The sequence below is a fragment of the Balaenoptera acutorostrata genome, chromosome 10 (assembly GCF_949987535.1).
Source record: "Balaenoptera acutorostrata chromosome 10, mBalAcu1.1, whole genome shotgun sequence".
Classification (NCBI taxonomy): domain Eukaryota; kingdom Metazoa; phylum Chordata; class Mammalia; order Artiodactyla; family Balaenopteridae; genus Balaenoptera; species Balaenoptera acutorostrata.
The window spans coordinates 31,135,869-31,162,589 of record NC_080073.1 but is presented as its reverse complement, the minus strand read 5'-3'; the positions used below and the strand labels follow the sequence as shown (position 1 = coordinate 31,162,589).

Sequence of the window (26,721 nt, the reverse complement as noted above, 5' to 3'; positions counted from 1 at the left end):
CTACTATCTGTGGGTAAATATAATAGTTTTATTCATAAGTACTCCATGATCTTAACCACAAAACTAAAAACCTGCAATGAAAATATGAAGGCATATCAGTGCCATCTACGAAGCGTTTCACTGGAAATGGTTGTTAGAAGATAACAATTTCTTGTTGTAAGTGATTTAAATGCCCAAAGAGAAAGTACATGTGCTGTTAGGGTGCTTGAAACATAATTAAAATGTGTATCATAAATGCTAGTTTAGGAAATAACTGATTTTAAAAGTCAGCAATATTTCCTGATTTCCTGTAAGGTCGTTGCTGTGTTATTTTAGATGGTACTTTTTTTTCTAATTTGAAAGCTACATATTTTAATAGAGAATGGTCCAAAATGTTTTTTAAGGTCCAACTGGAAATATGTTGATGATTTAAAAATGCAAGCAAAGTGCTTTATTATATTATACCACCAGAGTGTTATTGTAGTTTAAAAATATCATTAAATCAACACAAACCCGCACTTATCATTTCCTGCACATTTTTCAAGCTGAGCTGCCTTCTGACTATGAGTAATCTGTTAATCTGCTCTTTGCCTCACAATCCGTCAAAGTGACAGATTCATTCCTTCTCTAATACATAATATCTTCATTTACAGTATGCCTTGCTGTATCTTTCTTTTTGGCTAGCACTGAAATTTAAAATATCACAAGCAAATTTAGAGAATGCCACAAGGGTGGTGTTCTTGTTTGTTTCCCATTTCTTCCATTATTTCAGCAGGAGAAACCAAAACTTTCTGGATTCTTAATGTGACTTGATAGTATTTCCAAAATGAAGGCAATTTCAGGTTTCAATAAAAGTACTGTGAAAGAGGTCGGAAGAGGGCAAATGGTAAAATACAAAGTAATTGCACCCTTCCCCAAGTCAAAACACTGACCAAAATGGAATTTTCTTGCAATACTAGTGGCCAGTGAATAGATTCTCTCTTTCTGCCTCCAAACCCTTGATGTACAGAAAAACATATGGAAAAAAAAGAAAAAAAGAAAAAGCCATTCATCCAGTAGTTTAGGATGAATTGCCCCCCTCAAAGACAGGACTTCATTAGCATAAACATCACTACTTAATTGAAAGCCACACTGTGATTTTATTGAAGCTGAAAGCTTCATTTTTATCATGAGATTAAGCTCAGGCCAGGCCAGATCTCAGGTTTCTTGTTCTTTGTTATTCTGATAATACAAATGGTTCTGCTGTTTAAAAACTGTTCTCTATTAATTCAACAGAAGATATTTTACCCTCCCCTCATTTCTTGCTTTAATTCAGTTGCTTATTAGTCTATAAGTTCTGCAAATAAAGAGAATTAAGAACTGAAAAATATGAGAATATGTAAAATTCTAGCTAGTTTCCTTTCATCTTAAGCCATAAAGTTCATTATCTACAAGTCACCATTTAGTTTCACTTGTTACTAATCCAAGCTTTCACATAATAAAACAAAGGACACTATTGCCTCAAAAGTCAAAAGCAAACAAGTCGTTTACCACGAAATATGAGAAACTGCCTTCTAACCAGTCTTGTTTCAGCACATATATAATTTTCTTCCATGCATACACCCAACACCCAACAGCATTTTCTTGTCCTAAGCACCAAAGTGCATCTGCTTTGTCTTTACTGAATGGCAAGGGAGCTAAAGGCTTTTAAAAATCAATGTACAAGAAAGAGTCAATAGAACAATAATGTTAGTGTTAATCCAATCAAATGAGCTAAAAGTTGCTTGCCTTTTCTCCTTCAAGAAATTTTAAAATTAGGCTGGACGTTTGACTTGTATGATATTTATTATACCGAGTGGGTTTTTATGAGGTAATGAACAGCAAAATATGAAGCTGTAAACTCTGGTAAATATAATATATTGCTAGAGTGAAAAATTATGTGTTCTAACTTTAATCAATTTCAAAATGTAATGTTTTTCATTAACAAGAGAAACAAAAGAATTACAGGGAAGAAGTAGAACCAACTGCCAACAAAAGCAGAGTTTGTGAGTGGGTACGGGTTTGGAAAAGGCGGTGATTTCTGTCTGCCAGGCTTGGTCCAGGCTCCCACACCCCAAGGCACCTTTCTTAAAGCATTCACACACAGCCTTGTTGATATGCAGGGTCGTGGACTGCCTGTGCTGGGAGGCTGCAGCTCGCAGGGGGAATGTTAAAGTCATCTCTCCACGGTGCTCTGCACATAGTAGGTGCTTCAAAATACTCACTGAATGTTACTGCAGGTATGAACTGCAACACACTTTCAGTCATTTCGTGTTTAAACAACCAGGGAAGCTATTCTGCGTTAGGTTACAAAGTGAATGGTGAGGCAGTGAGTCTACAGATGTGACTGGCTGTGGCCATCTAACCATAATCGTGGTCTTCCATTTCTTAGGTTCACGTCATTATCCTGGACCTCAGCCTGCATTCCTCTCTCCTCCCCCTCAGACAGAATAGAGGTGAATGTTAGAAACTAGAATTAGTACTTCGATTTTTTTTAAAAGGTGCTCATTACTCTAGAAGAGGAAGCTGAATCTTTTAATTAAAAGCTGAAACTGTAAAACGTTCGAATGGTAAATAACTGCTTTAGTAGTTACCTTCTTTACACTGGACCCTGGGGCAAAGACAATCTGAGTTCATCATATGGATGGATAACAGTGAATGGGGAGGCCTGGGTAATTGCAGGAGCCCCACATTTTGTTAGTTAAAAGTGCTAAGATTCTTCAGGGACCCATCATTTCGGACGTAGAAGCTTTGAGGAGGTGGGAGGAGAAGATGCAATCTGTTGTTCTGAAACTCTTGTGCAAATGGGTTTTGTGAATTTGTAATTCTGGAAAACATAACAATACCTAAAATATTGATGAGTATATCCTCAGCCCTAATGGCAGAAGACTCTCTCATGGAGTACAGCTGGAAAATTAGGAGACGCAGGTTGAAGAGCTAAGCCCCAGTGGCCTGACAGACCTGGTCAGAGAGCACGCAGGCAACTCAACCGAGAAGCTGCAGAGGGGACTGGTGGGTGCCCAGGCAGGCAGGGCCAGATGAACAAGTGGAGAGAGTGAATACAAAGAAATGGTGGTCCAGTGGGTAGGGGTGGTACCCAGTTCTCTTGTCCTAAGTGACAAGTACTTAGGGCCTGGGGCAGGGTGATTTGAGCAGGTATGCACTCTTGAGCTAATGGGCTCTGGTAGAATAAAGATCAAACCAGGACTGAAAATGGGCTGGGCAGGCCAAGTGCCAAGAGCAGAGGAGGAAGGAGAAGGGATGGGGCAGGGACTGCCAGCTGTCTGGCCCTGTTGGTAACTGCTGGGTCCTCTGAAACCCCAGGAGAGTGGTGGTCCTAAAGTTGTGTAGGGTGGGGTCCTAGGTTCAGAGTGGTCAGAGGTGAGAAGCAGGATGATTCCCCAGGGATTCCATTTGCTACCAAGGGTGACTTTAGCTCGGGTTTTCACTGGGGCAGGGTTAGAGAGGCTAAAGCCTTGCCTTTGCTGTAGACTGGGGAGGAAAGGGGCCCAGCTGAGTCTCTTTGTACAGGTGTTTTTAAAGTCTGTTGTGAAGTTTAGACCAGTGAACTGAGGACCCCTCCAGAAGCCTGAGGGGCAGGGAGTCACTTGAGTCAAGAGGGGACCTGCACCACAGGCTCAGATTCGTCCTCTCGCTTTCTCTCTCTGTATACATATATACTTTTTTTTCTTCATTTCCATTTGCCTATCCAGATTCTGTTAATTGGTGAGGGTTAAGTACACATTCAACAGCAGTGCCAACCCAAGCAGATTTCTAGCCATTGGCACCCTCACTCCATGAAATGGGCATGAATAGGCAAATACAGATAAGCAACTTCCAGTAAGAATACAGAGAAAATTCTCAAATTCAATTAAAAAAAGTCTCTATTTAAAGTTTTAAAATGATACATTTACCAGACACTTTAGATTGTGCATATCTTCTGAGGGATCATTTAAAACAAATTCATGAAAGAGATTTCATTTATTACAAGTGGGAACAGGGCCAGGTTCCAGACACCCTTAAGGGAGATAAGTATACAGGTGCTCCTGGGTTCCAGCTAGCAGTTAAGTACGCAACGATGTAGCTAGTGTAGAGAGATGAGGGAAAGTCATTTTTGTGAGGTGAGATTTAATGAATTCAGCACACATTTCTTGAGTGTCTCCTTTGTGCCTGGCACTGTTTGAGGAGCTAGGGATATAGTGAGCAAGAGAGATAAAGGCCCTATGTTCATGCAGTTTACATTCTAGCATATTCTGGAGGGGTGTGTGTGTAGACAACAAGCAACAAGCAACAAGCAGGTAAATATCAGGTAGTGAAATGCATTATGGTAAAAACGAAAAAGATAATGTAATGAGGCTGCCTGGGGCTACTTTAGGTTGGATGCTAAGAAAGGGGCTCTCTGGGGAGATGACATTTAGATGGAGATCTGAAAGACAGCAAGAGGCTGCTATGTCCTTTCTAGGGTAGGGAATGCCAGGCGGAGGGGCCATCTCATGCAAAGCTCTTATGGTGAAACCAAGCCTGGAGTATGTGAGAAAAAGAGGCAGGACGGTGGTATTTGATCCATAGTGAGCAAGGTGCACAATGGTACGGAACATGGTCTGAGTGGTGGGCATTCAGGATAAGGAGCACGACTTGACCCTAAGAGCAGAGCGAAACCTTTGGGAAGTTTTACATGGGGGGACGCTTCAGGCCAGTTTAGGTGTATCAATACCACTCTGGTTGCTGAGTGGAGAATAGGCTGTAGGGGCCAAAGGAGCAGAGAAAGCAGGTGGGAAGCTCTGGTATTTGTTCAGGTGAGGGATGATGGCAACATGGCTAGGACTGTAGCAGTAGAGAGAGAGCACTGGCTGGGCCTGGCATATACTATGGTCGGAGGGTGTACCAGCACAGCTTTCTGAGGCTGGACATGGGGTGGGTTAGAGAGAGAAACCAGGGAATGCTCTTGGTTTCTGACTTGAGTAAAAGGGCGATGATGGTGGCATTTTTGAGATGGAGAAAACTGAAGAAAGAACAGATGTGCAGAGGGAGAGAAAACCAAGTTATGTTTGGCAATGGATTTGAGGTATACATTAGAGATCCAAGTGGATTGGATATCTGTCAAATTGGCAGCTTGGATAGATGAGTCTGGAATTCAGAGGAGGGTCAGGATTGGACATATAATTTTGAGAGTCATTAGAATATAGAAGGTATTGGAAGCTATTATTAAAGAGATTGTATAAATAATACATATTATATTATGTATTAAAGATTAGGGCCATTCTAATGGTTACCAGTGTCTATGGATCTCTGGGTTGGCAGGGAGTGGAACATACATGAAAATCAGATTTAAACTCTGTCCAAACAAGGGCCTTTCACAAAACACAATTTTATCCTGGTAGTGAATAAAGCAATACCATTGTCCTTCCATTTTCAGAAAAGGAAGGGGGGAACTCTTGCAAGGATGTAGGAAAATATTTGAAACTTAACTGGTTAACATTTAGGATGAAGATTTTCACTTCTCCATGGTATGTGGGCATACCTCCCCGCTCCCTCCCTCAGCTCACATGCTGATGGAGCCCCTACCCAAGCCAGGCTGTGCTGAACATCACAGGGAGGAGACACCATTCCGTCCCCAGGGAACCTGGAGAATAGGACAGGTCCTCAGTCAAGGATCTTAAATCAGACCTGAGGAATCTGAGTATGGAAAGTCACTCCCCTAAAATGAGCAGGTGTGAATTTGTGGGAAGGGGATTATGAAATGAGAGGCACCAATATGGATAGCTTTTCCCCGGTAAACCTAACAATAGAAATGATGAAAGTAAAAACTGATGCCTTTGGTTTTACAAACAAATCATCAAGATTTAATGCCAAAATATAGGTAGTAGAAAACAACAACACTACATTTAGAGAAACTGTGTGCACAGTTAATCAGGAAAACCTCTGTTGTGCTTTGGTCTAAGGAGGAATATTTATTAGAAATCTGACTTGTTTTAAAATCATCCAAACTTAATCATTTGAAGAGGAAAACGACATACAAGTTCTGTATTTAATTTTGTTTATACATTTTCTCTCTCTTGTGTTGGTGGGGGAAAAAAACCTTAAGCAATAGAGGAGAAGCTCATCTCCTGACAGTTGGAGAGAAAAGATAAATGAAGGCACCGTGATCAGTCCAGAGCAGTGCCTGTAGGTTACAGTGACAGGCCAGCTCGCCTCGGTCAGGCCGGCTGAGCCAGTGTGAACCAAGGTCAGTGATTATTAATCATCTGCCAAAGTCTACAGGGATTTATCGGATAATTATAGTTATAAGTATGTTCATATCACACAAACATGTGGCATGGCTGCAAAGGATTCAAGCCCTAACACAATCTGCAAGGACATTTAAAAAAATTATGGATAAATGCTAAATCATAAAGCAAACACGTTAGAAAGAAAACCATGCCATTCATGACTGTTTGGTCAGTCTAGAATTATTTTCTATATTGTTTATTTCCATAAACATCTGGAACCTTACAGAGCCTTTGACTACCTTCCCTCCTCCCCCCTTAATTTTCCAATGAGTTGCAAAAATAGCAAGCGTAATCATCATTTGAAACGCAAGACTGGTTATTGACTCCATCCATATGAATAGACAACCAGAATGTAATCACAGCTTACTTTATAAAACCCATTCCTGAGCAAAAATATCTTGAGCTGTTCTGAAGAATCTACATGAACACATACATAGATGTGCCTAAGGGACAGCTCTAAACCCCGCAAACCAATAGACGGCATTTTAAAATAAATGACTGAAGGCTGTGAACAGTATCCATTTTGCTCAGTTTGGCAGCATGTAAGTTTACATGCTAGGAAACATTTCTCAACATGAATGAACTGTGAAATTGTTTCCTCCTCCCAACACTCCTTTAAATTGTATTAGATTATGTTAGCCATTTCTGCACATTGTCATACAAGCTGTCAGTGCCCCATGAGGCAGTGTGGGTGAACAATGGAAGCAAGGGCCCCAGCAACTGAGATGCTAAGTGTCCATCAGTATGTTAGGCAAAAATAGTGGGAAATATCACCCCCGCCCCCCATGCCTACCAAAGCAAGGGGAAATGGCTTTGTTGCAAATCTAGACACACAAGGGAATATGATTTGGTGAACCATGTGTATTTCAATCCCCAGATTGCAAACTTCTCAGGAAATGACTAACATTGTATCCCAGCATCCATCCAATATCAAGCATTGCCCTATGAGTGCAAGTGAACTCTTTTACTCTAAAGAAACCACTATATGAATATATGCAGAGTTTTAGCCATTTTTACCCTAGAGATAACTTTTCAAAACACAAATTTGTCTGCTTTGTGGACTGCATACTCTCTTTAACTTTACTCATCAACATATAAAACTAAGAAGGTAATTATGGTGCAGAAATAAAAATCTTTCCAGAATAAAATATAAATAAAAGACTGGGGATATTGGTTATTCTGTTACATTAATAAAGCTCACTGAAAGTTGACTCTCTAAATATGTACATATGTGGGTATGAGTACATATAATTTACAAATCTTAGGTTCTTAGGTCTCTGGAGTAGTTGCAGATATTTCACTGAAGCTAGTGTGGCCATTTCACCTCCCAAAGGGCACCATCATGCTCACCTCTTGGTGGACCTGCTCACACATGTCCCCGATCCCCGTCATGTTTGCATTATTTTGATCACAACAACACTTAATTCAGGAAATCTAGAGCCTTCCTGCTTCTCATGTGTTGTTCAGAGCTTCTGCACACCAAACTTTCAACAAGGTTCAGGTGAGATGCTTGTTTATCCAAGGGGGTAGACTTAGAGACTTACCTTTTCACTTCTTATTTTTTCAGTAGTCATTATTAGTATCTTTTAACTTCAAAGTTTAATTTTAAAGTTCTGTATTGTAGGGTCTAAAGCATGGGATACTATTTATAAGAAATATAATACAAATCTTAAGAAGAATCATAGCTCTCAATTTTAAATTAAATCACATGTATTACATGATTCAGTTTATCCCATTTTTATATGATGATCTATGCTGACCTCATAATTTTATCATCTTCTTTATTTGTGGTCCAATAATGCCTTTCTGCCAATTCTCTAAGCTACTGGATTTATGAGCCAAGAGCTAAGCCATGTAATCTGTAGATTTTCTGGACAGCCATATAATAATTTTCTAGGAAACTGGTGGATAACCTGCTGGAAAATGGTGTTGGCAGCATTTTATTTTTTGCTTTGAAATCTGGCTTTTAATTTTATTATGTGAAAATGTAGATTAATTTTTCCTAAATGAATGAATATTGAATTGGTTAAATAAAATATGCTGTCTGTTTAGCTGGTGAATTTTCTTATATTCTATCTTTGGGAATCAAATTTTAAAAGAGATATTTAAAATCAAATACTACCACATCTAAACATTAATTAATTAATCCAATAATATGAGGTATGTTTCCTATATAGGGCAGTGTTCCCTTTAATAGTGGAACTGGTTTTCATATGGAAAGTCTATAATGAGTCTCATCAAAGTCACAAAATCATAAATCCGTAAGTGACTTCAGAGAGCTTGTTACTGAAATCGTTTCCTTTACACATGAGGGTGTTCTTATTATTAGGTCTGAACAGGTTGAGAGGCTTGTCTGAGATCATACACTGGGTTAGTAGCAGAAGTAGGATGAAAATTAGGTCCCCATTTTCCTTTTATTGAAACAAAATGCTCCACTTTCCAACATCACTTTCCATCACTTTCATTTACTCAGCTTACAAGTCGTGACTGTTATAATTTGGACCAAAGTTGGATTTCCAATTACCTTGAAAGTTTATTCATATATAGATAAAGAGTTTATTGGTCAAATCTAGATGAGCTGCAAGATTGCAAGAGACATATGCATATCAAGAGATAACTATTTTGAAGAATGTTTAAACACCTTTTTATATACACTGAAATTACAATCTCAGTTTTCAACTCCTTATCATATTTATTTATGACAGTGACAATTCCCCCTACTAGGTAACATGCAAGAATGACCAGATCTAGTATATAGACCAGGAACACGTAGAAGAGATTACTAATAAAGAACACTTACTCTACCTATGTCATGAATATTCTGGACCCCATTAAAAGTCCTGTAAACCATGTATGTGGTTTCCTGGTAGCCATGTTAGTTTTACATGGCTTGGTTGGTTGGCTCTTCATTGCTGATTGGACCAGAAGTGGATACTTGGCCCAAGCTAGGCCAATCACATTCTTTCTCCTGGAAAGTAGGAACTGGGATTCAGACATAGACTGTCAGCCTCAGCATGTATTTTGAACTGTAATATGTAAACTCAAGACAGCTATATGTGACTGAGAAGTAAAGAAAGCTGGTGCTTAGAAGAACTGAGCAGATAGGAAGAAGCAAACAGAGATGGAGTGAGGATACTGCCTGCCTGCCTCTCTGCTTTCTAGTTCCTAGTTTCAGATCCCTCTTAAGGCCTGGCTTCCCTTGGCTTCCAGGATACAGCCCTGTATTCTTATTTAACAAATTCCTTCTGCCTGTCTCTCTCAGGTGAGAGAGCTTGATAATGAGATGCATTTAGATAATGGGGTGCATTAGTTATTATAATAACTAATTAGATAATTAGTTATTATAATCTTATAATAACTAAGATCCTGTGGGTGGAGCCCAAGATAGACTGATTTTCAGTAAATTCTTAGTATTTAATAAATAGTAATAAAGTGATATTGACTTATACTGATAAACTAGCTTATTTAGCTATTTTTAGAAAGCCATATAATACTACATATATTTCAAAACTTGAATTCAGATTCACTTATCTCTAATAAGCCTAATATAATAAGGTTCTTCTATATTGTCAAATGACTCATGTGTCAATGACATTTTTGAAATAATAAAATAATTTTGAGGTTATGAACTTTGAAATTATGAAAAAAGAGAATGGCCACTTGAACTCATATTAGCTATCTTGATGAATGTAAAGGCACCAGGTGATACAAACAAAATTCATGCCTACAATGTACTAAACTTCAAAGACCTATTAAGATGAAACACCTATGCAAATAGAATAATACTGAATAAATGAACACTTGAAGAGAGCTTGCTGTGTGACAGGAACTGTGCTAAGGAGTTCTCATGTATTATTAGTTCATATGATCCTCCCCAAAATACCATGAGGTAATTATTATGCCTGAATTACTTTGACTTAAATGATTTTCTCAAAGTTCCACAGCTAGTAAAAGGCAGGAGAGCTATTTAAACCTACTTACACTATGAACCATGACACCATAGTCTGATTAAGAAAAGTAGGCTGAATTAAAACATCTATAGAAAAGAACTTTGGAAGCCCTTTGGAAGTTTGGAAAACAATTTCATGAAACCAAGAAAAATGCACAGTCAATTCCTAAATAATCTTAAAAAAAATTTAGCTTATTAATGATTCTTACCGGGGGTTAGAAGGAGAAGGTGGATTCATTTCTTTCTGATAGTGACGACCCTGGTTGACAGGCTGTAAAAGACAAAACATTTGTGAGGTACTAATCAGCATAATGCTCTTTACACATCCTTTCACATGCACTCTCATTACTGTAATTTTTTCCTGAGAAACAACCTGTAAGAAGGGGCTGGTTTATTTTACAAAAAATCGAAGGCTGTTTGGGAGATCCAGCAAGTAACAAAGTGGTATATGTAAGAAAACACAGGTTATTTTAATGGCCAGTCACTGGATTAGACAGCGTCTATCGTGTAATTAAAGTTCATGTGTGGTATCCTCCTCCTTGTGGAATTTTTATACTGTTAACAAAGGTTGCTATTTCCAGATACAACAAAACAAAACAAGACATCTCCTGGAACTGATGCTGTATAGCAAGTATCGGCAATAACCTGGAGACCCGGAGATATAGAATATATATATTTATATCTCAATGTTACTAGTTTACAAGGATAACTTCTATTTTCTTTTTTTTCTTTTTTTCTTTTTGGGTCTTCATTGCTGTGTGTGGGCTTTCTCTAGTTGCGGCGAGCGGGGGCTACTCTTCGTTGAGGTGCGCAGGCTTCTCATCGCAGTGGCTTCTCTTGTTGTGAAGCACAGGCTCTAGGTGCGTGGGCTTCAGTAGTTGCGGTGTGCAGGCTCCATAGTTGTGGCTCGCGGGCTCTAGAGCACAGGCTCAGTAGTTGTGGTGCACAGGCTTAGTTGCTCCGTGGCATGTGGGATCTTCCTGGGCCAGGGATCGAACCGGTGTCCCCTGCACTGGCAGGCGGATTCTTAACCACTGTGCCACCAGGGAAGTCCTGTATTTTCATTAGTGGAATTACACATGTAAATCTTAGGTCAAGGCGGTCATTTTCCCTGAGTGTATAATAAAACCTCAAGCATTAATCAGAGAACTGAAAAAAGTGATGCCAATACCCAACAAAAATATGAAATCTGAATTTCCCCCTCCGCAAGAAATCTTTAAGTTACTGCCTTTTTCAAAACATAGGTAAACAGCTTCATTCCATGCAAGCTTTAAACACTTGCCTCCAATGGAACTTGATGTTTTTCCTTTGTTCTATAAAGGGAGAAAATTTCATTATATCTGATAGAAATTCTCTTTTTGAATATCACCTCAAAGTATTTTTCTTATGTGGTTAACAACCATGTAATTCTAATATGAAAATCATTTTTAACATTTTCATTTTATTACAATTTGGAATTAGGTACACATTTTTGAATTGCATTTAGAGGGCTTCTGTTACTTCCTTACCTCATGGGTTTGGCGTTAAGGTTTTCTCAGCCATAATGTGGACCCATAGTGCTGACCCCAACGGAAGAAAACGGGGTAGCAATGATGCCTGTACATAAGGCACATATTCCTTATTTTCCACATATTCCTTATTTTAATGGGTCCTAAAATATTAATGACATGGGTGATGGGAATTCTTTAAACTGTCTTCCTCTATAAATAATCTCTTGGAAGTGTTCCTTTAATTTAAATCAAACACCCTGTCTGATAATCACAGTCACTTAGCCTATCTGTGATGCCCCATGAATTTGAATGTACTCAGATATTTTGGTAATTGAACCAATATCAATGCATCACCATTTCAGTAATAAGAAAAAACAGCTGGGAGAACAGTGGAAGGAAAAACATGTCATAAGACATATTTGATCTCACTGGAGAAATAAGACTTCCAGCAATTTGCAAGTGAAATTTAGTTCTATGATTTAGGCTTTATTATTTCACAGCAAAAAAGGAATTAGTAAGCAAGGGGACTAACAGGTTCTCTAGACAAACTCACAGTGGTGCAGAAATACTCCCGATAATACATTCATTAGTATTCGTCCACAATTTCACCTGTACTCAGGCCTCTAGTGAATGGATCTCTGCCTATTTACTTTCAGAGGCATTTAAATAACTCTCTAAGCATCATAGTCGTGATATTCAGGCAAATTTCCATTTTCTTAATTTTATACTGATAATTGTATTTTATACCTGTCCCTAACCCCCTTATTCCAAATGACTTACTCCAGTCTCTGGAGAACAGAAATGGTTACAGAATCCTATTTGGTTTGTGACTGAGTTCTTACTTAGACTACATAGACTGGCCCTTTCATGTTTGCTCATGTTTATATAAAACAGATCCAATGATACAAGCAGTACAAAAGAACACTAAAATAAAAGATTCACATTCACAGTGATTTTTAAGTGTTAGAAAACAGAAAAATAATCAGTGGAAACTTTTTGAAGTAGTAAGGACTGCTGACATGAATAGACAGAAAGGTAAATGAAAAAATTCAGTTAAAAATAATTGTAGGGTAGTAGAACTCGCTCTGAATATCCAATCCCTTAACTTAATTTTTACTATTGAAAACTAATTACCAAGTTTTTACCCCCAAATATTTTATTCAATAGCCAATTTAAATTGAATAATAGCAAATCATGGCAGAGCATTCTGACTCATACATGTAACTGCTATAAACTGACTTATAAACCCTAACTGCTAATGACTCTGTTGGGGGAGGATGCAAGTCTTGCTTTGAAGTGGGTACAATACAAAACTGGGTGGTCCCAGTTCCCTTTCTCTGTACATGTCTCCTAATTTCATAATCAGACTCAGGGACAGGAAGGGATTATGGCAATGATGCAGCAAAAAGGCTCCTTCAAGATATTTCAGTTCCCATAACTTTGCTGTGATGCTTTCAAAGGGCAGAGCTTTCACTTCAATGATGTCATTTTGCTTTCCCAGGCCCAAATCAGAATAAATGGGAATGTGCCTAATGGCTTCAAAAAGCTCTCTGAACATGGTGGGGCGGAGGTAGGGGGAACAGATGGGCTTCTGAAGCCAGATGTCCCCATCCACAAATGGAATAGATACATTTCTGTACCTGTGCAGCAGTAAACCTATTTCTACTATTCTAGGTAGGTAACATTCCATGAAAGCACAAGTTAAAAAAATAAAATTGATTTTTTGATTTTGGAATTCAGCCGTATTTAGAGAGTTCCATAAGAAGCAGCAAAGGAATAATAACTAACTCCTACAAATAACTATGACAACAATAATAATAGCAGTAACTGATATTTATTGAGCACTTACTCTGTGTTGAAACCTTGATAGGTATTATTTCATTTGATCCTCACAGCAATTCTATGAAATAGATAGGATTAACAACTCCATCTAACAGAGGAGGAAATTCAGACACTGGGTGTTAACCCAAGGTCATGTCAGTCAGAAAATAGTGGGGCCAGAATTTGAACCCAGGCAGTCTGATTCCGCAGTTTACCCTCTAAACCAGTAAGCTGTAGTGCTTAACCCAGCTCAGGGGTTCACCTAAAGTGGTGAATACCTAAGTTTCTGAATAACAAGTATGACAAACTCAGTTCAGTTAATGGCAGGAAGAAAAAGTAGTCCCGAAATACATTTATTTGATATATATAAGATATAAGACTATCTCCTTGCCATAAATTAAATTAATTTGATTTCATTCTTATGACATGTCACTATATATTTAAAATTAAAGAAAATAAGTTTGCCACATTGCTAAATTTGGGACAACATAAGATATAATAGACAATACTCTAAGAATGAGAAAAGTTTATTTCATGGGGTGACTTTCATAGTCACTAAACACAGAACAACTCGCACATTTCAATATTTTCTCCTGACAGCACAGATATTACACTGACTCTGATATTAATTTTTGTATATCATTTCTATGGTGGTATAAAGAACAGCTGCTCATCTGATTTATCTGCAGCTTAGCACAATCAACTACTTACGTTTTTAGTTCAGGAGGATTAAAAGAAAACTCATACACAAAGAGAGCTAAGAAGTTAATGAATCTATAGACCAGAACAAATTAAGACCGGTTACCTATGAAGAGCCTGAAATGCCAGTGTATTATATACTGGACACATAGCAGCCAGCAATCATCGTGTAAAACACTGATATGTTGATGAGCCAAAAAATGGAACAGATCCTAGAAACTTGGGACCTTGTCCTTTTGGTGGCGCTGTTGCTATGCACTAGTGTCGGAAAAACTACACCCACATGAAATTAACTGCCACTGAGCACAAAACGCTTTGCTTTTCCATGATCAAGCTGCTAGAAATTTTGGGGTGAGGGAGAGAATTGAAGGCTAAATTAAAGGACAGGAGATAAGATAATCCTGTCATGTTAAAAGGTAAAGGCAATATTTTTCTGTTGTTACGTAAAACATATGAAAATGGCAAAAATGTTGCAAGGTTAATCAAGACCAAAAATAACTTGTTGGAGAACCTCACCATATGCTTGTAATTCTATTAAGTGCATTTTGCCTCATTTTTCTCCAGATATCATGCTCTGCAGTGTGCCATGTTGATGGATACATGTGAGGATTTTTTTTTTTTTTTTTTTTTAACAAGCTGAGGAGTCTTAACATGCTTGATATTAGGTTATGGGAATTGTTAACTTGAAGGAATGATGGCTTTGAGGCATCTGCTGACAGGGTAGCATGCATATGAGGCATGCTTTTCTTCAATCTAGGTTAGAGGTGGGACAGAGAAATAATGAAATATTGAAATAATGAGTTTATTTGTCAAGCTCTGAGGGGTCAGTCTGAATTCTAATGGTTAAGCTCACATCAAAACAAGCACAACAGAACCTCTGCACATTCTTACAGCCCTCAGTGGTCATAAAAAGGGAAAATATCCTAGAAATCTTTTCTGACCACTAAAGTGGCCCTTTGAGGAGAACATCTTTGGGGGAGCAGCATATTACAGTTAGCGTGAGCTTACTCTTCTAGGCACTGGGTACACACATTCCATGTACACATTCAATTCCCACCATGCCAACAGGAGGAAGGGCCTTTATTATTCCCATTTTATAGGTGATTGTGCTAGCAAATGGCAGAGCTGGGATTTGAGCCCAGGTTGGCTGATGTAGAGTCTAAATTCTTTTGGTCATCACTTGAAGTTGTTTCTATTAACAACTATTCCTCTTCCTAAAAAGAAACCACACCACACACACACACACACACACACACACACACACACACACACACACACCCTCAAGACATAGTTTTACGCTACTGTCAGTCAAAATCCTTCACCCAAATAAAATTCACTTAAGAATCCATTATAACTAATTCCTAGTTTTCTTCCTAAGGCTGCCTAGAGCCCAGTTTTGGAATAAATCTCATGAGGGCTACTCCTAACAGAACCCTCCAAAACTGATTACTTGTAGCCTGGTTTCCACAGAAGTTGTAAAGTATTGTTTTAATTGAATTCGGTTCTAAGTTGGAAACTTTGAAAAATTTGTCTGTCAAAGGCCAATGGTTTTCTCAGTAGGCTTGATTTATTTAGCAAGAGATGCCTACAAAAGCCAATTTGCTATGAGAAATATGGTTACATTTAATTACACTTTAAAATGACTTATTTATTATATCTAAACACCTTTTAAACAGTACATATTACTCTGAACTGTACAGATGCTGAGGAAAGCTGAGAAACCAAAGCTTGCAGTAAACACAATAGATTTTGCTAAAGACTGCATTTTGCTCTGCGTTGGCTTCCTGGTTTGACTGCAGTGTTTGTAAAGTCATTAGGTAAAGATGCCAAACTGAATGTGACCTGCCTAAATCTTCTTTCTAAACTACTGGTCACCAAGTCCTGCCCAGAGGGAGATTTTTTCTTTGTGTGTATATTTAATAGCCATTTATCAAATCTTAAATGTAAAATATTACTAGCATCATTCAGGACTTATTTAAGCAAAGCACAGCGGATGTTTATTTTGGAATTTTGATGAAATGACCTTACTTTAGAGTGAAAAAGGAATCTTTTAATATTATTGATTGATTTATTCCACCAACGACTAACAACCAGCAGCTACTGAGCGTGACCTCATGGCAGGCTCTGTGCTGCCTGCCAGTCCTGTGCCAGTCCTGTGTCTGCTCTGTGCCAGTCCTGCCTTCTAGGGGATCACAACCAGGCCCGAGGGATATCGCTAATAATGGTTACCTGATGTGGTCAGTGCTATCACTGAGCCTGAAGATAACAGGAACCAGAGGAGGAAGAAAACAATTCTGTGCAGGAGGGAGGGTTTCATGAGGCTGGGACATCTGAGTTGGGCCTTGGAAAACGAGTGTTCAGTGTAGAGAAGAGGGATGGAGGGTCTCCAGGCAGAGGAAAGGGTATGGGCAATGGCATCACTGACATGATGTGGACAAAAGGCATGACAGTGATGGGCAAGCTGCAGTGTAGCTAGAGTATGCAGTAGTGTTGTTGGGTGGGGGGTGGGTAGTGATTATGAGGGAAGTAGAAATTCATTTCAAGTCCTATTCAAGGTGATGGAGAAACAAAAGCACTAAGAGGAGGTTATCTTGTTAAAGGAGAGAATTAGTTCTGCTCCTTTCAGAACTTGGGAGTCCATAGCATATTGTACCACTCAAAAAAAATACGTGGAGTGAATTTATGTGGGACAGATAAGCTAGGTTGTGGTGAGAGTTAGCATGGAGATAATCCTGGCTCTTGTGGCAGAAAGGAAGCTGTGTCTCTCAATGAGGCCTGGAGAAGGGTTAAAGAAGGCTTTGGAGCTAAGTCTTAAGGGATAATCAGGTACAAGGATATGTGCAGAGTGCCCTTAGGGAATTACAACTGGGATTAAAGGATGGAGTGAAAGGTGGGGAGCAGTGAGAGATGTGCCTGGAAGGGGGCAGGTCTCAGATCATGGGGGGCCCTGTAGGCCAGGCTAAAGAGGCAATGGGGAGTTATGAAAGGACTTCATGCAGGGAAGAGATCAGATCAAATCTGGGCTTTAGAAAGATAACTAGTGTGAATAATAATGACAACTAATCTTAATTTACTAATTGCTTATTATGTCTCAGATACAGCGCCAAGTGCTTTACAAGGTCACACAGCTTGGATTTGAACCTTGGCGATTTGACTTCAGAGTCGACGCTCCTAACCATCAGGCTACAGTGCGTAGACTGGAGGTACCTTAGTATCAGGGAACTGCTATTAGACAGTATTAGTATCTAACTGGTATTAGATAGGGAGGGCTAAGATGTAAAAAGGAGAGAGGATTCTCAGGATTTGGAGGCCAACTGGGTATGGGAAATGAAGGAGGGGGAGAAGTAGAGATGTCTTCCAAATTTCTTGTTTAAGTGTCAGTGCGGAGGGTCAGCATGGAGGATGGTGCCGTCACTGTGACACAAGAAAAGCAGGATATCACTGTGATAAAGTTACGTCTCCTTTCTTTTCTTCTTTTTCACGCCCTGGTACAACTTCTAAAGAGAAAGCCATGAGCTCCCAGAAACACCATAGTGGTTCTTGTAAATTGCTCTATTTAAACTCTATATGAGCAACAAGATGCAGGGTTCATTAAGGAATGCACTTTTCCGTTTGGTGATAGTTCCAACATTGAAATAGACTGAATTTGATGTAATAGTTAACATAGCTTATGAATACCAAAGGTAGGCTTTTCAATTATTTTCTCTGTCTAAAAAAACAGACTGTTTTCAATTTCTCATTTGGTCAAATAGAGGCGTTATTAAGTTCATTACCAATGGTTATTTTTGGCTGTGTACTTTTAGAGCAAAGTACTCATCATGCATGAGGACTTGAGTCCTTGCCAGAACAGGACAGTGATGAGGACACAGTACCCAGGGCAACCAAGAGTTCAGCCTTTTCAGTCTTAAATAATCATTTCTCAGCTTGCCCTTTGTAATGTTGGGTCTCTGAGCTACTTCATGACAGAATGACCTTGTTCAGGAGGCCACCGTTCTCTTTCTTACTTTTGGCTTAAATGATTGCTAAGAAATAATTTATAAGAAAGGAATATTTCAATTCCATTGTAAACTGCATTGGCAAAAATCTGCAACTTACTCTTATGTTCTTAGCTCTGGCTATAAGAATACTCTGAGTAACTAGCACACAGGGTATTTTTGCTGGGTGGGTAGATACTCTTTGGGACCAAGGCTGCTTGAGGTGTTATGTATGTTTGATCATTCAGTTTAATGAAAGCACAACTAAGTAAGGCAAGAGAAACCTGGAGAGTGGGAAAGGTGGGAAAAAAGAACCCTGAGGAAAAATTAATATCATTTTCCCCCCCACATCTACTTAGAACCAATTTGAATTCCTCCTCCATGAAGAATTTTAAGTTCTCTCCAAAGCAGAAATCTCAACTTCTGCTAGATATTGGTAGCACTCATTTGACAATTAAGCCACAGATCGAGAAGTCACCATATCATGGTGGTTAGAAGCTTAGAACTGAGAGTCATGCCAAACTAGTTCTGTGTCGCTTTACTCAGGAGCCTCAATTTTCTCATCTGGAAATGGGAACTCGATAGTGCTTACCACATAGGATAGCAGTAAGGAGTAAGTTAGAAACACAAGGCTCAGTGTCAGGGTCTCTGAGATTTCTAACATCTACAAAGAAGTTGGGGATCTGGAAAAAAAATTTACTTTAAAATAGAAAAAGAAAACTGAAAAATTGATATTTAACTAAATACTTAAAATATAACGTATCCACTGTCAACTACACTTAAACTCAACCTTTATGTAATTTTATATAAGCATGAATCCAAGTTGCACCATTTTATATTTCCTTTCAAAAATTGTCCGGTAAAGAAGTTATATTTACTGTTGGATGAAAAGTGCATTTTAATATGTTTGATCTGATGTTGAAGTAGCATTATAAGTAAATGTTCCTTCGGCCTATGGAGATCTTAAAATGTTTTTAAGTGCTTAAAGAAATGGTAGCTCTAATTACCATTATTATAATAATGATTTTATTATTCTGTCTCATGACATTTCCTACGTTGCACAGGACTGTTCCGTGGATGTTTCTGCTTTGTCTTTCCAATTAGACCATAAGATCCTTGAGGATCGTAGAGGAGAATGGACTGAGTCAAGACACTGGGCTTTGCTCTGGGCTCTACCACTGACCAGGTATGGAAGCTTGAGCCCAGAATTTAGTTTCTTCACCTGAAAAACAGGAAGACTTTGGCCTGCTCCAGGCCGTCTGCTGGTCTATAGAGAGAATGATGGGCCATATTTGAAAGGACTTTAACTGTATGAACATATAGGAAAATACAAGCTGCTGAAGCATATCCAGTGCCTATCATGGCCCTTAGGCACAAGGAGGAGTCAGCATAAATCCGGTGGCTTCTACAGAAGGTTCTTTGCTGCTGCCATATACGAACCAATACTTCATATATCTATAGTCTACTCCTTTCTGTTCGTTCATTTAACAGATACTTCTTTAACAAGTGTTGAGCCTGCTTTATGTGCCAGGGCTTGTGCTAGGAGGTGGGGATACAATGAGATACCCCGAGTCTACAGTAAAATTATTCTTTTTCTTTCAATGTATGGTTTTATATATCACCACACAATGAACATACCTTATCTGAAGGTAAATAAGATGATTTAAGACAAGACAATGCCCCCAGACTTAAAACACTATTTCAGGATAGATTTCATAGGAGTGTCCTCATTTGGCCCTAGTTTTCCCAGGCAAGGCTGGGCTTTGTGACAAAGGCAGTAAACAAAGACGCAAAACCCTGGACTCACGGGTGGCAGGCAGGAGTTCCAGGTGGTTGTGTCATCGCTGCTGGTACTTATGCTGACATTACAGTTGTCAACCTGGGATGCGCTCAGGCCATGGGGAGCCCCAGTGTCCTCCAGTTCTTCATTCTGTTGCCGCTGTAGGCTTGCTAGCATTTGCAACTCGGATTCACTCATCTGGCTGGGTTGATAGTTTCTCCAGTCATATTCCTGACCAAGAGAGAAGAAAGTGACACAGCAAAGGGTCACTTGGCCTTTCTTAATTTTATGGGCTACCAATAAATGCTACTCTACAGCCTTAACCCCTTCAGTGGCTCCCGATTGACAGAGGCCCAGATCCTTAAAATGCCTTTATATGATGCCTATGCCAGCTGCCTCACCTTGTCTTTTCCTCCTGACGTGTCAGCCACACTTCATTTAGGTCCTCAAAAGCACTGAACTCATGTTTGTCTTGGTGCCTGTGCACATGCTAGTTCCCTGTGTGCTAATTCCTAGGTATCCTTTAGGGCCCAAATTATGTGTCACTTCCTCAGAAAAGCTTTTTCTGACAACCCCAAACTGATCCAGTTTGATCCCAAACTGGATCAGTTCCTCCACATTATGTGCTCTCACAGAATCTTAGAGTGTTCATTTTTAGCGCTATCACAATTGCACTTATGTAACTGCTTTTGGAGTCCACAGGTAGTCTATGAGTGCTACAAAGGCAAGCACCACGACTGTCTTACTGTATTTCTCACATCTGGTGCCCAACCAGTATTCGAGGATTGACTAAATAAACAAAAATTCAAAGCAGTTTCTAAAAAAGAAGAATAACTTTCCCTAAAAAGTCCAGTTTACAAGAGAATTGATCAGTTTCATCAGTGTGAACATTATGAGCAAATAAATTCAACTTACAGTAAAATTGAGAATGACTAATGCTGTTAAAAGCCATCAAATAAAATATGAACTGAAGATAAGAACACGTAAGGTCTGAAAGCCAGAAAGACCTTGGAGCTACCATAAACACTTATACTCACACGGACTTCACTAAATGTGTAATCTGTCAAGACTACTACTACAAATCTTCAGAGGCTAGTATAAATATTATTTCAATGTACAGGGAAGAAACTGGCATATGGAATTTTCAAGCCCTTTCCTTTCTCTCTGGCTTAAACCAAATTTGGTAGCTAACATTAACTTCAACATTGCTGAAATGTTAGCATCACATATGAATGAGCAGTGTGATTTACATCCAGGACTGGCATATAACTTGAAAACAATCTCGAAATATTTTGGTACATCTAGAATCAGTGATTATGCTCAAAAAGTTTTTTTCCATGATACACTAGAATTTTTAAGATATTCAAATCTCTACACTTATTTTCTTGGAAGACCCTTTGAGATGGCTACTGCCTTCTTTTCTGCCTCATAGGGATGTAAAAAGTTAAGAAAATATAATTTGGAAAAAAAATTCTTGGTGTTTCTATGACATTAAAAGCTTTTTAATAAAGCATTATCATCATCATAACTTGGGGGTTATGAAAGCTTGTGATCTAATAATGTGATGTGGAGATTTCCTGGAAAGTTGCCAGTGGAAACTCACTTAAATTCTTACAGTTCATGGCTCCAGCAGCTTGGCACCCTGAGAAGTCATGCAATCTCTAATAAGAGATTTCATGAGTATTTAGTATGCTTTGAGAGTTCTTGGGACAAAACAGATATCACAAGAAGAAAAACAAAGTTTATATTCCAATGAAAAACACTTTAAAGAAGAAGAAAATAAAAATAATTTAAATTCCAAAGAAATAGGGGAGCAATACACAAAAGATGCTCAACATCACTGTCATTAGAAAAAATAAATCAACATGACAATGAGGTACCATTCACATCCACTAGGATTGTTATAATACAAAAGACAGACAGTAATAAGTACGGGAGAGGATGTGGAGAAACTGTAATCCTCATACACCACTGGCTGTGAATATGAAATGGTGCAGCCACTTTGGAAAACAGTTTGGTGGTTCCTCAAAATGTTAAACATGGGCCATGTGGCCCAACAATTCACTTGCAGGGATATATCCAAAAGAACTGACAATATATGTGCATACAAAAACTTACACACAAATGTTCATAGCAGCATTGTTCATAATAGCCCCAAAGTGGAAACAACCAAATGTTCATCAACTGATGAATGGATTTTAGTTTATCCATACAATGGAGTATTATTGGCCATAAAGATATATGCTACAGCATGGATGAACCTTGAAAACATTATGCTAAGTGAAAGCAGCCTGAAGCAAAAGGTCACAGATTGTATGATTTCATTTATGTGAAATATACAAAAAAAGCAAATATGTAGAGATAGAAGAGAGACAGGTGATTGCCCAGGGACTGGGGAGAGAGGGAATGGGGAGTGATCTCTAATGGGTATGGGGTTTCTCTCTGCGGTGATGCAAATGTTCTGAAATTAGGCTGTGGTGGTGGTTATAGAATGTTGTGAATATACTAAAAACTCCTGAACTTTATGGTACATGAATTATACCTCAATTAAAAAAAAGTAGTTCAGTAATTAGATGTGAAAACAAGACTAGCCATTTGACTTTGGGATCAATAGTAAATATGTGACTTGCTGTCCTTCACTTCAGTTTTTCTGTCAAGAAATGGAACTAAACATTCTAACGTGTTCACATAGGTATGTTATTTGGCTTGCATTGACAATACGTGCTTTTACAATGAAAAAGGAAATTTTATTTTCAAAATTTTTCTTAAGAATAAAGCTTTTATAAGTACTTAGTATGATTAATTCAGCCATTTGATTTGTTTATTTAATCCACAAGCCTATACTGTGCCTGGGGTACAACCCTAGGTGCTAAGACAGAAAAACAAGAGAGAATGCTGCAGTGGTTAAGCCACACATATCTGAGTCCAGGCACTGGTTTCATCATTTACCAGCTATATGTGATTGGGCAAATCACCTAATCTCTCTGTGCCTTAGTTTCTTAATCTATAAAATGGAACCATAGTGTATACCTCATGGGATTTTTGGTGGACTAAAATAATGTATATCAAATGCTTAGCATAGTACCTGACAAACAGCTATACTAAGTGTCTCCAAACTCAACGATTTGTGCCTTTATCAGAACGTGTTTGAGTATGTACCTTCCAATATATGTTTATTTATAAAATTAAACAAATGTACAACTATATTAAAATAGTATGTATGGTATAAAACATACACACACAAAAAATAGAAATGAAAATGGCTGAGCTTAAAAAAATAAATGGAAATAGTGTGAAGCTCAGCTGATTCTTTTTGATACACCTCTTCTGGGGTGAATACATCCCTCTTAGGAGACCTCTGGGTTGGCAATCAATACATATGCTCCCTGTTATTATTATTCTTTCCTCTCACTTTCTCTGGCCCCTTTCAGCCATTCTGTACTATGCTAGGAGCTGGGAGTATAAAGAAAATGAGACACATCTCTGTCCTCATGGAGCTCAGTCTAGAAAGGGAGACCTAACAGGTATTATAAGTTGGGGTATTATAATGTATCATGATCAATACTACAAGAGATATGACTAAGATGCAACTGCCCAGTAGAATTAGAAAAAGCCTCACAGAAGTCTAAGGTGGCATGTGATAGTAATTAAATTTGTTGACAAATGGAATGAGTGGCCTTCATAGGGAGTGAACTCTCTCCACCACCAGAGGTATTGAAGCAGAGGTTGGGGAAGTAAATACTTGCCTGGAATATTGCAGTAATCTGCAGTGGTGGAAATGGATTGATCATTCCTTAATTTATCCCACAAATACTTACTGAGACCTTTTTATGTGCTAGAAACTGGTGGTGCTAACTTTGCTTAGAACTCTATATTTCCATGATTTTATTTGATACAACAGTAAAATGTATTCTGACAACACCCTGGAAGGGACAGCCAAAAGTGAGTGGAGAGAAAGAAGCAACTTTCTCCAGGGTCATGAATAGAGCAACTGGTGGCAGAGAGAGGTAATTAACTTAGTCCCTTGATAGATTCTTTCTTTCTTTCTTTTCTTTCTTTCCTTCCTTCCTTCCTTCCTCCCTTCCTCCCTTCCTCCCTCCCTCCCTTCCTTCCTTTCTTTCTTTATGGCTGTGTTGGGTCTTCGTTTCTGTGCGAGGGCTTTCTCTAGTTGTGGCAAGTGGGGGCCACTCTTCATCACGGTGCGTGGGCCTCTCACTATCGCGGCCTCCCTTGTTGTGGAGCACAGGCTCCAGACGCGCAGGCTCAGTAGTTGTGGCTCACGGGCCTAGTTGCTCCGTGGCATGTGGGATCTTCCCAGACCAGGGCTCGAACCCATGTCCCCTGCATTAGCAGGCAGATTCTCAACCACTGCGCCACCAGGGAAGCCCCCCTTGATACATTCTTGATTTGCAATCTCTTAAACCATTTCAAAATCACCAGAAAGGTTAAATCATTTATTAATTTTTTTACAAAAGAAGGCTTGCAATAAAGTCTTCACATTAAAGTAGACCCAGCACAAGATGTCATCTAACTAAATTATGCAACTCCTGAGAGGCAAAGTGTTTTATGTAATTCTCTCTCTTAAAGGCTCAAACTGTTATGTATAACCCAATTTTGTCTCAAAATATCCTTGTAGGAAAGAGGGGAGACATTATCAATCAGATTTGTTTTAGGAGCAAGATAATGGGCTCAAGGCTATATAATTCAGCTGTGCTCAGACTCCCAGGCAATAAAGCATTCAAGCCATTTGTTTTCATTGATCTTTTTTCAGACAGTTTTGGGAGCCTAAGACAGTGAAGTTACAAAGACAAGTATGATGTGGCCCCTGCCTTCACAGGCCTTATGATCTAGGAGGGCAATTAAGAGTTCTACAGAAATGAGTATACAGTAAGGTAACATATACTGAGGTATAGCATTAATAATCACACAGAACTTTGATAATGATTAAGAGGAAAACCGATAACCCCAGCAAAATGATAAAACACAACAAACAAAAATAATCTTTCAACTTGATGCCCTTCACCTTGTCCCTGTTCTCAAAGATTTTAAGATGGAACAGTTTAATTGATTAAATATCTGCCTATAGAATTTTGTGAGCCTCAGATAAGACCCAATTCTACTGAACTGTGGGTGACACAAGGCTGAGTTTACAATGGTGGTGTAGAGGCAAAGTGAGACACGGCCACCAGTTAATAAGATGAGATGACGAATGTCCTTCTATTTTATATGGTTGGGATAGTAACAGAATTGAGAGAAAATTGGGTCGTTATTCTCATTTTGGAGCCTATAAAAATCTTCGAGACTCTTTCTGAATCGGGTTTGCATTGTGACAGTGCCTGATACCTAGGGCATAGGAGACATCATGTTGTAAAAACTCTTAATAAAAGTTCTAACAATCAATTTCCGGCTCTTTGTATTCCTTTAAGTTACACCAAGACTCAAAAGGTGCTACTACTACAAAAGGGATAGTGGCTCTTATAACAGAAGGCAACGTGAGAAAAGGGAGATATACCAAATAGTCTGGCATTTCAGAAAAGAGAGAGGTCACTTCTTGTAGGATCAGGCAAGGCTTCATGGAGGAGATGTTCTTCAAGCCGGGCCTTGAAGGATGGGAAGGGTGATATGGAAGCATATTCTAAGCATCAGGCAGGAAAACATGGGGCAGGTTAGAAGTATGGAGCTTATATTCATAGAAAGCATTATTTACTTATACATACTGTTTTAGAAATGAAATTTGTAATACTGTTCCAAAGTAACAAGAATGAAAATACCTAGAATTTAACCTAAATCTTATAAGACCAGATGGCTTCCACTTCCTTGCCCAAGTCTTGTTAAAAAATATAGGATTCTACCAAAAGACATAATTTTAATAGCTCCCAAATGGAAACTACCCAAATGCCCATCAACAGTAGAATGGATAAATAAATGGTGCGAGAGTCACACAGTAGGACACTATATTGAAATGACTGATATATTGAATCTTACAAATGAAATGCTGAGTGAGAGAACCCAGACACAAGAGACCATACACTGGTAAAACTAGTCTTGGCAGGTAGGGGGTGGTTGTGAGGGCACAGTGACAGAAAAGGAGAGTGACAGGGAGGGAGCACAATGGGGCTTCTGGGGTGCCGGCATCGTTTTCTTTCTTGATTCAGATGATGGTCACATGTGTTTGTTCAGTTTGTGAAAATCCATCTAAATATATGTTTATGATATGCTTACTTCTCTGTGGCCAACAAGAGCAAAGAAGTCTAAGAGTCAAAGAGAGATTTCCTAGGAAGTGATTAGTCAATCATTGGCACCTTACTCTGGACTGTCTTAATGGGGGGAAAAAAAGCAGTTTGTAAATGTGGCTGGGAGTCAGTATCATGGTAGTTTCAAACTTGTATTTATTATTAAGAGTTTTAATGATGTAATTAGAAAGTTTTGTGAATTTTTTTGAACCCCAACACGACAGCAAGAAAAGTGGAAGTCCATTTTCCAAAACTAATTTTAAACTTTAATCGGCATTTTAATTTGAAGATTAATCTCCTCCCTATTGCTATTTGCAGACAGTGTTTAATTCCTATATTGACATTTTTAATACTAATAGCTCATGGTAAATTAGTGTTCTAGAGCATCTCTTTTCCAACTAGCACTCTTTGAAGACTTGTTTCAAATTCTTGAGCTACTTACCCACACAAGAATTTGCTCTGATTCATTGGGGACACAGGCCCACTAACAATAGGAATGAAGAGAAGAC

General features: G+C 38.7%; 1 protein-coding gene across 12 annotated transcripts in view; it reads right to left on the bottom strand.

Moving 5' to 3' along the window:
- Window positions 1-26,721, bottom strand: part of CFAP20DC (CFAP20 domain containing) — a 271,882-nt gene that overhangs the window by 40,759 nt on the left and 204,402 nt on the right. For 11 of the 12 annotated variants that reach the window (XM_007192357.2, XM_007192356.2, XM_007192358.3 and 8 more), the window contains 2 exons: window positions 20,007-20,210; window positions 10,425-10,486 (listed from right to left, as the gene is read on the bottom strand). In XM_007192357.2, coding sequence (XP_007192419.2) covers window positions 10,425-10,486; window positions 20,007-20,210 — 266 coding nt within the window. The remainder of the gene's footprint in view (window positions 1-10,424; window positions 10,487-20,006; window positions 20,211-26,721) is intronic. The other variant, XM_057555129.1, reaches the window with a different exon arrangement.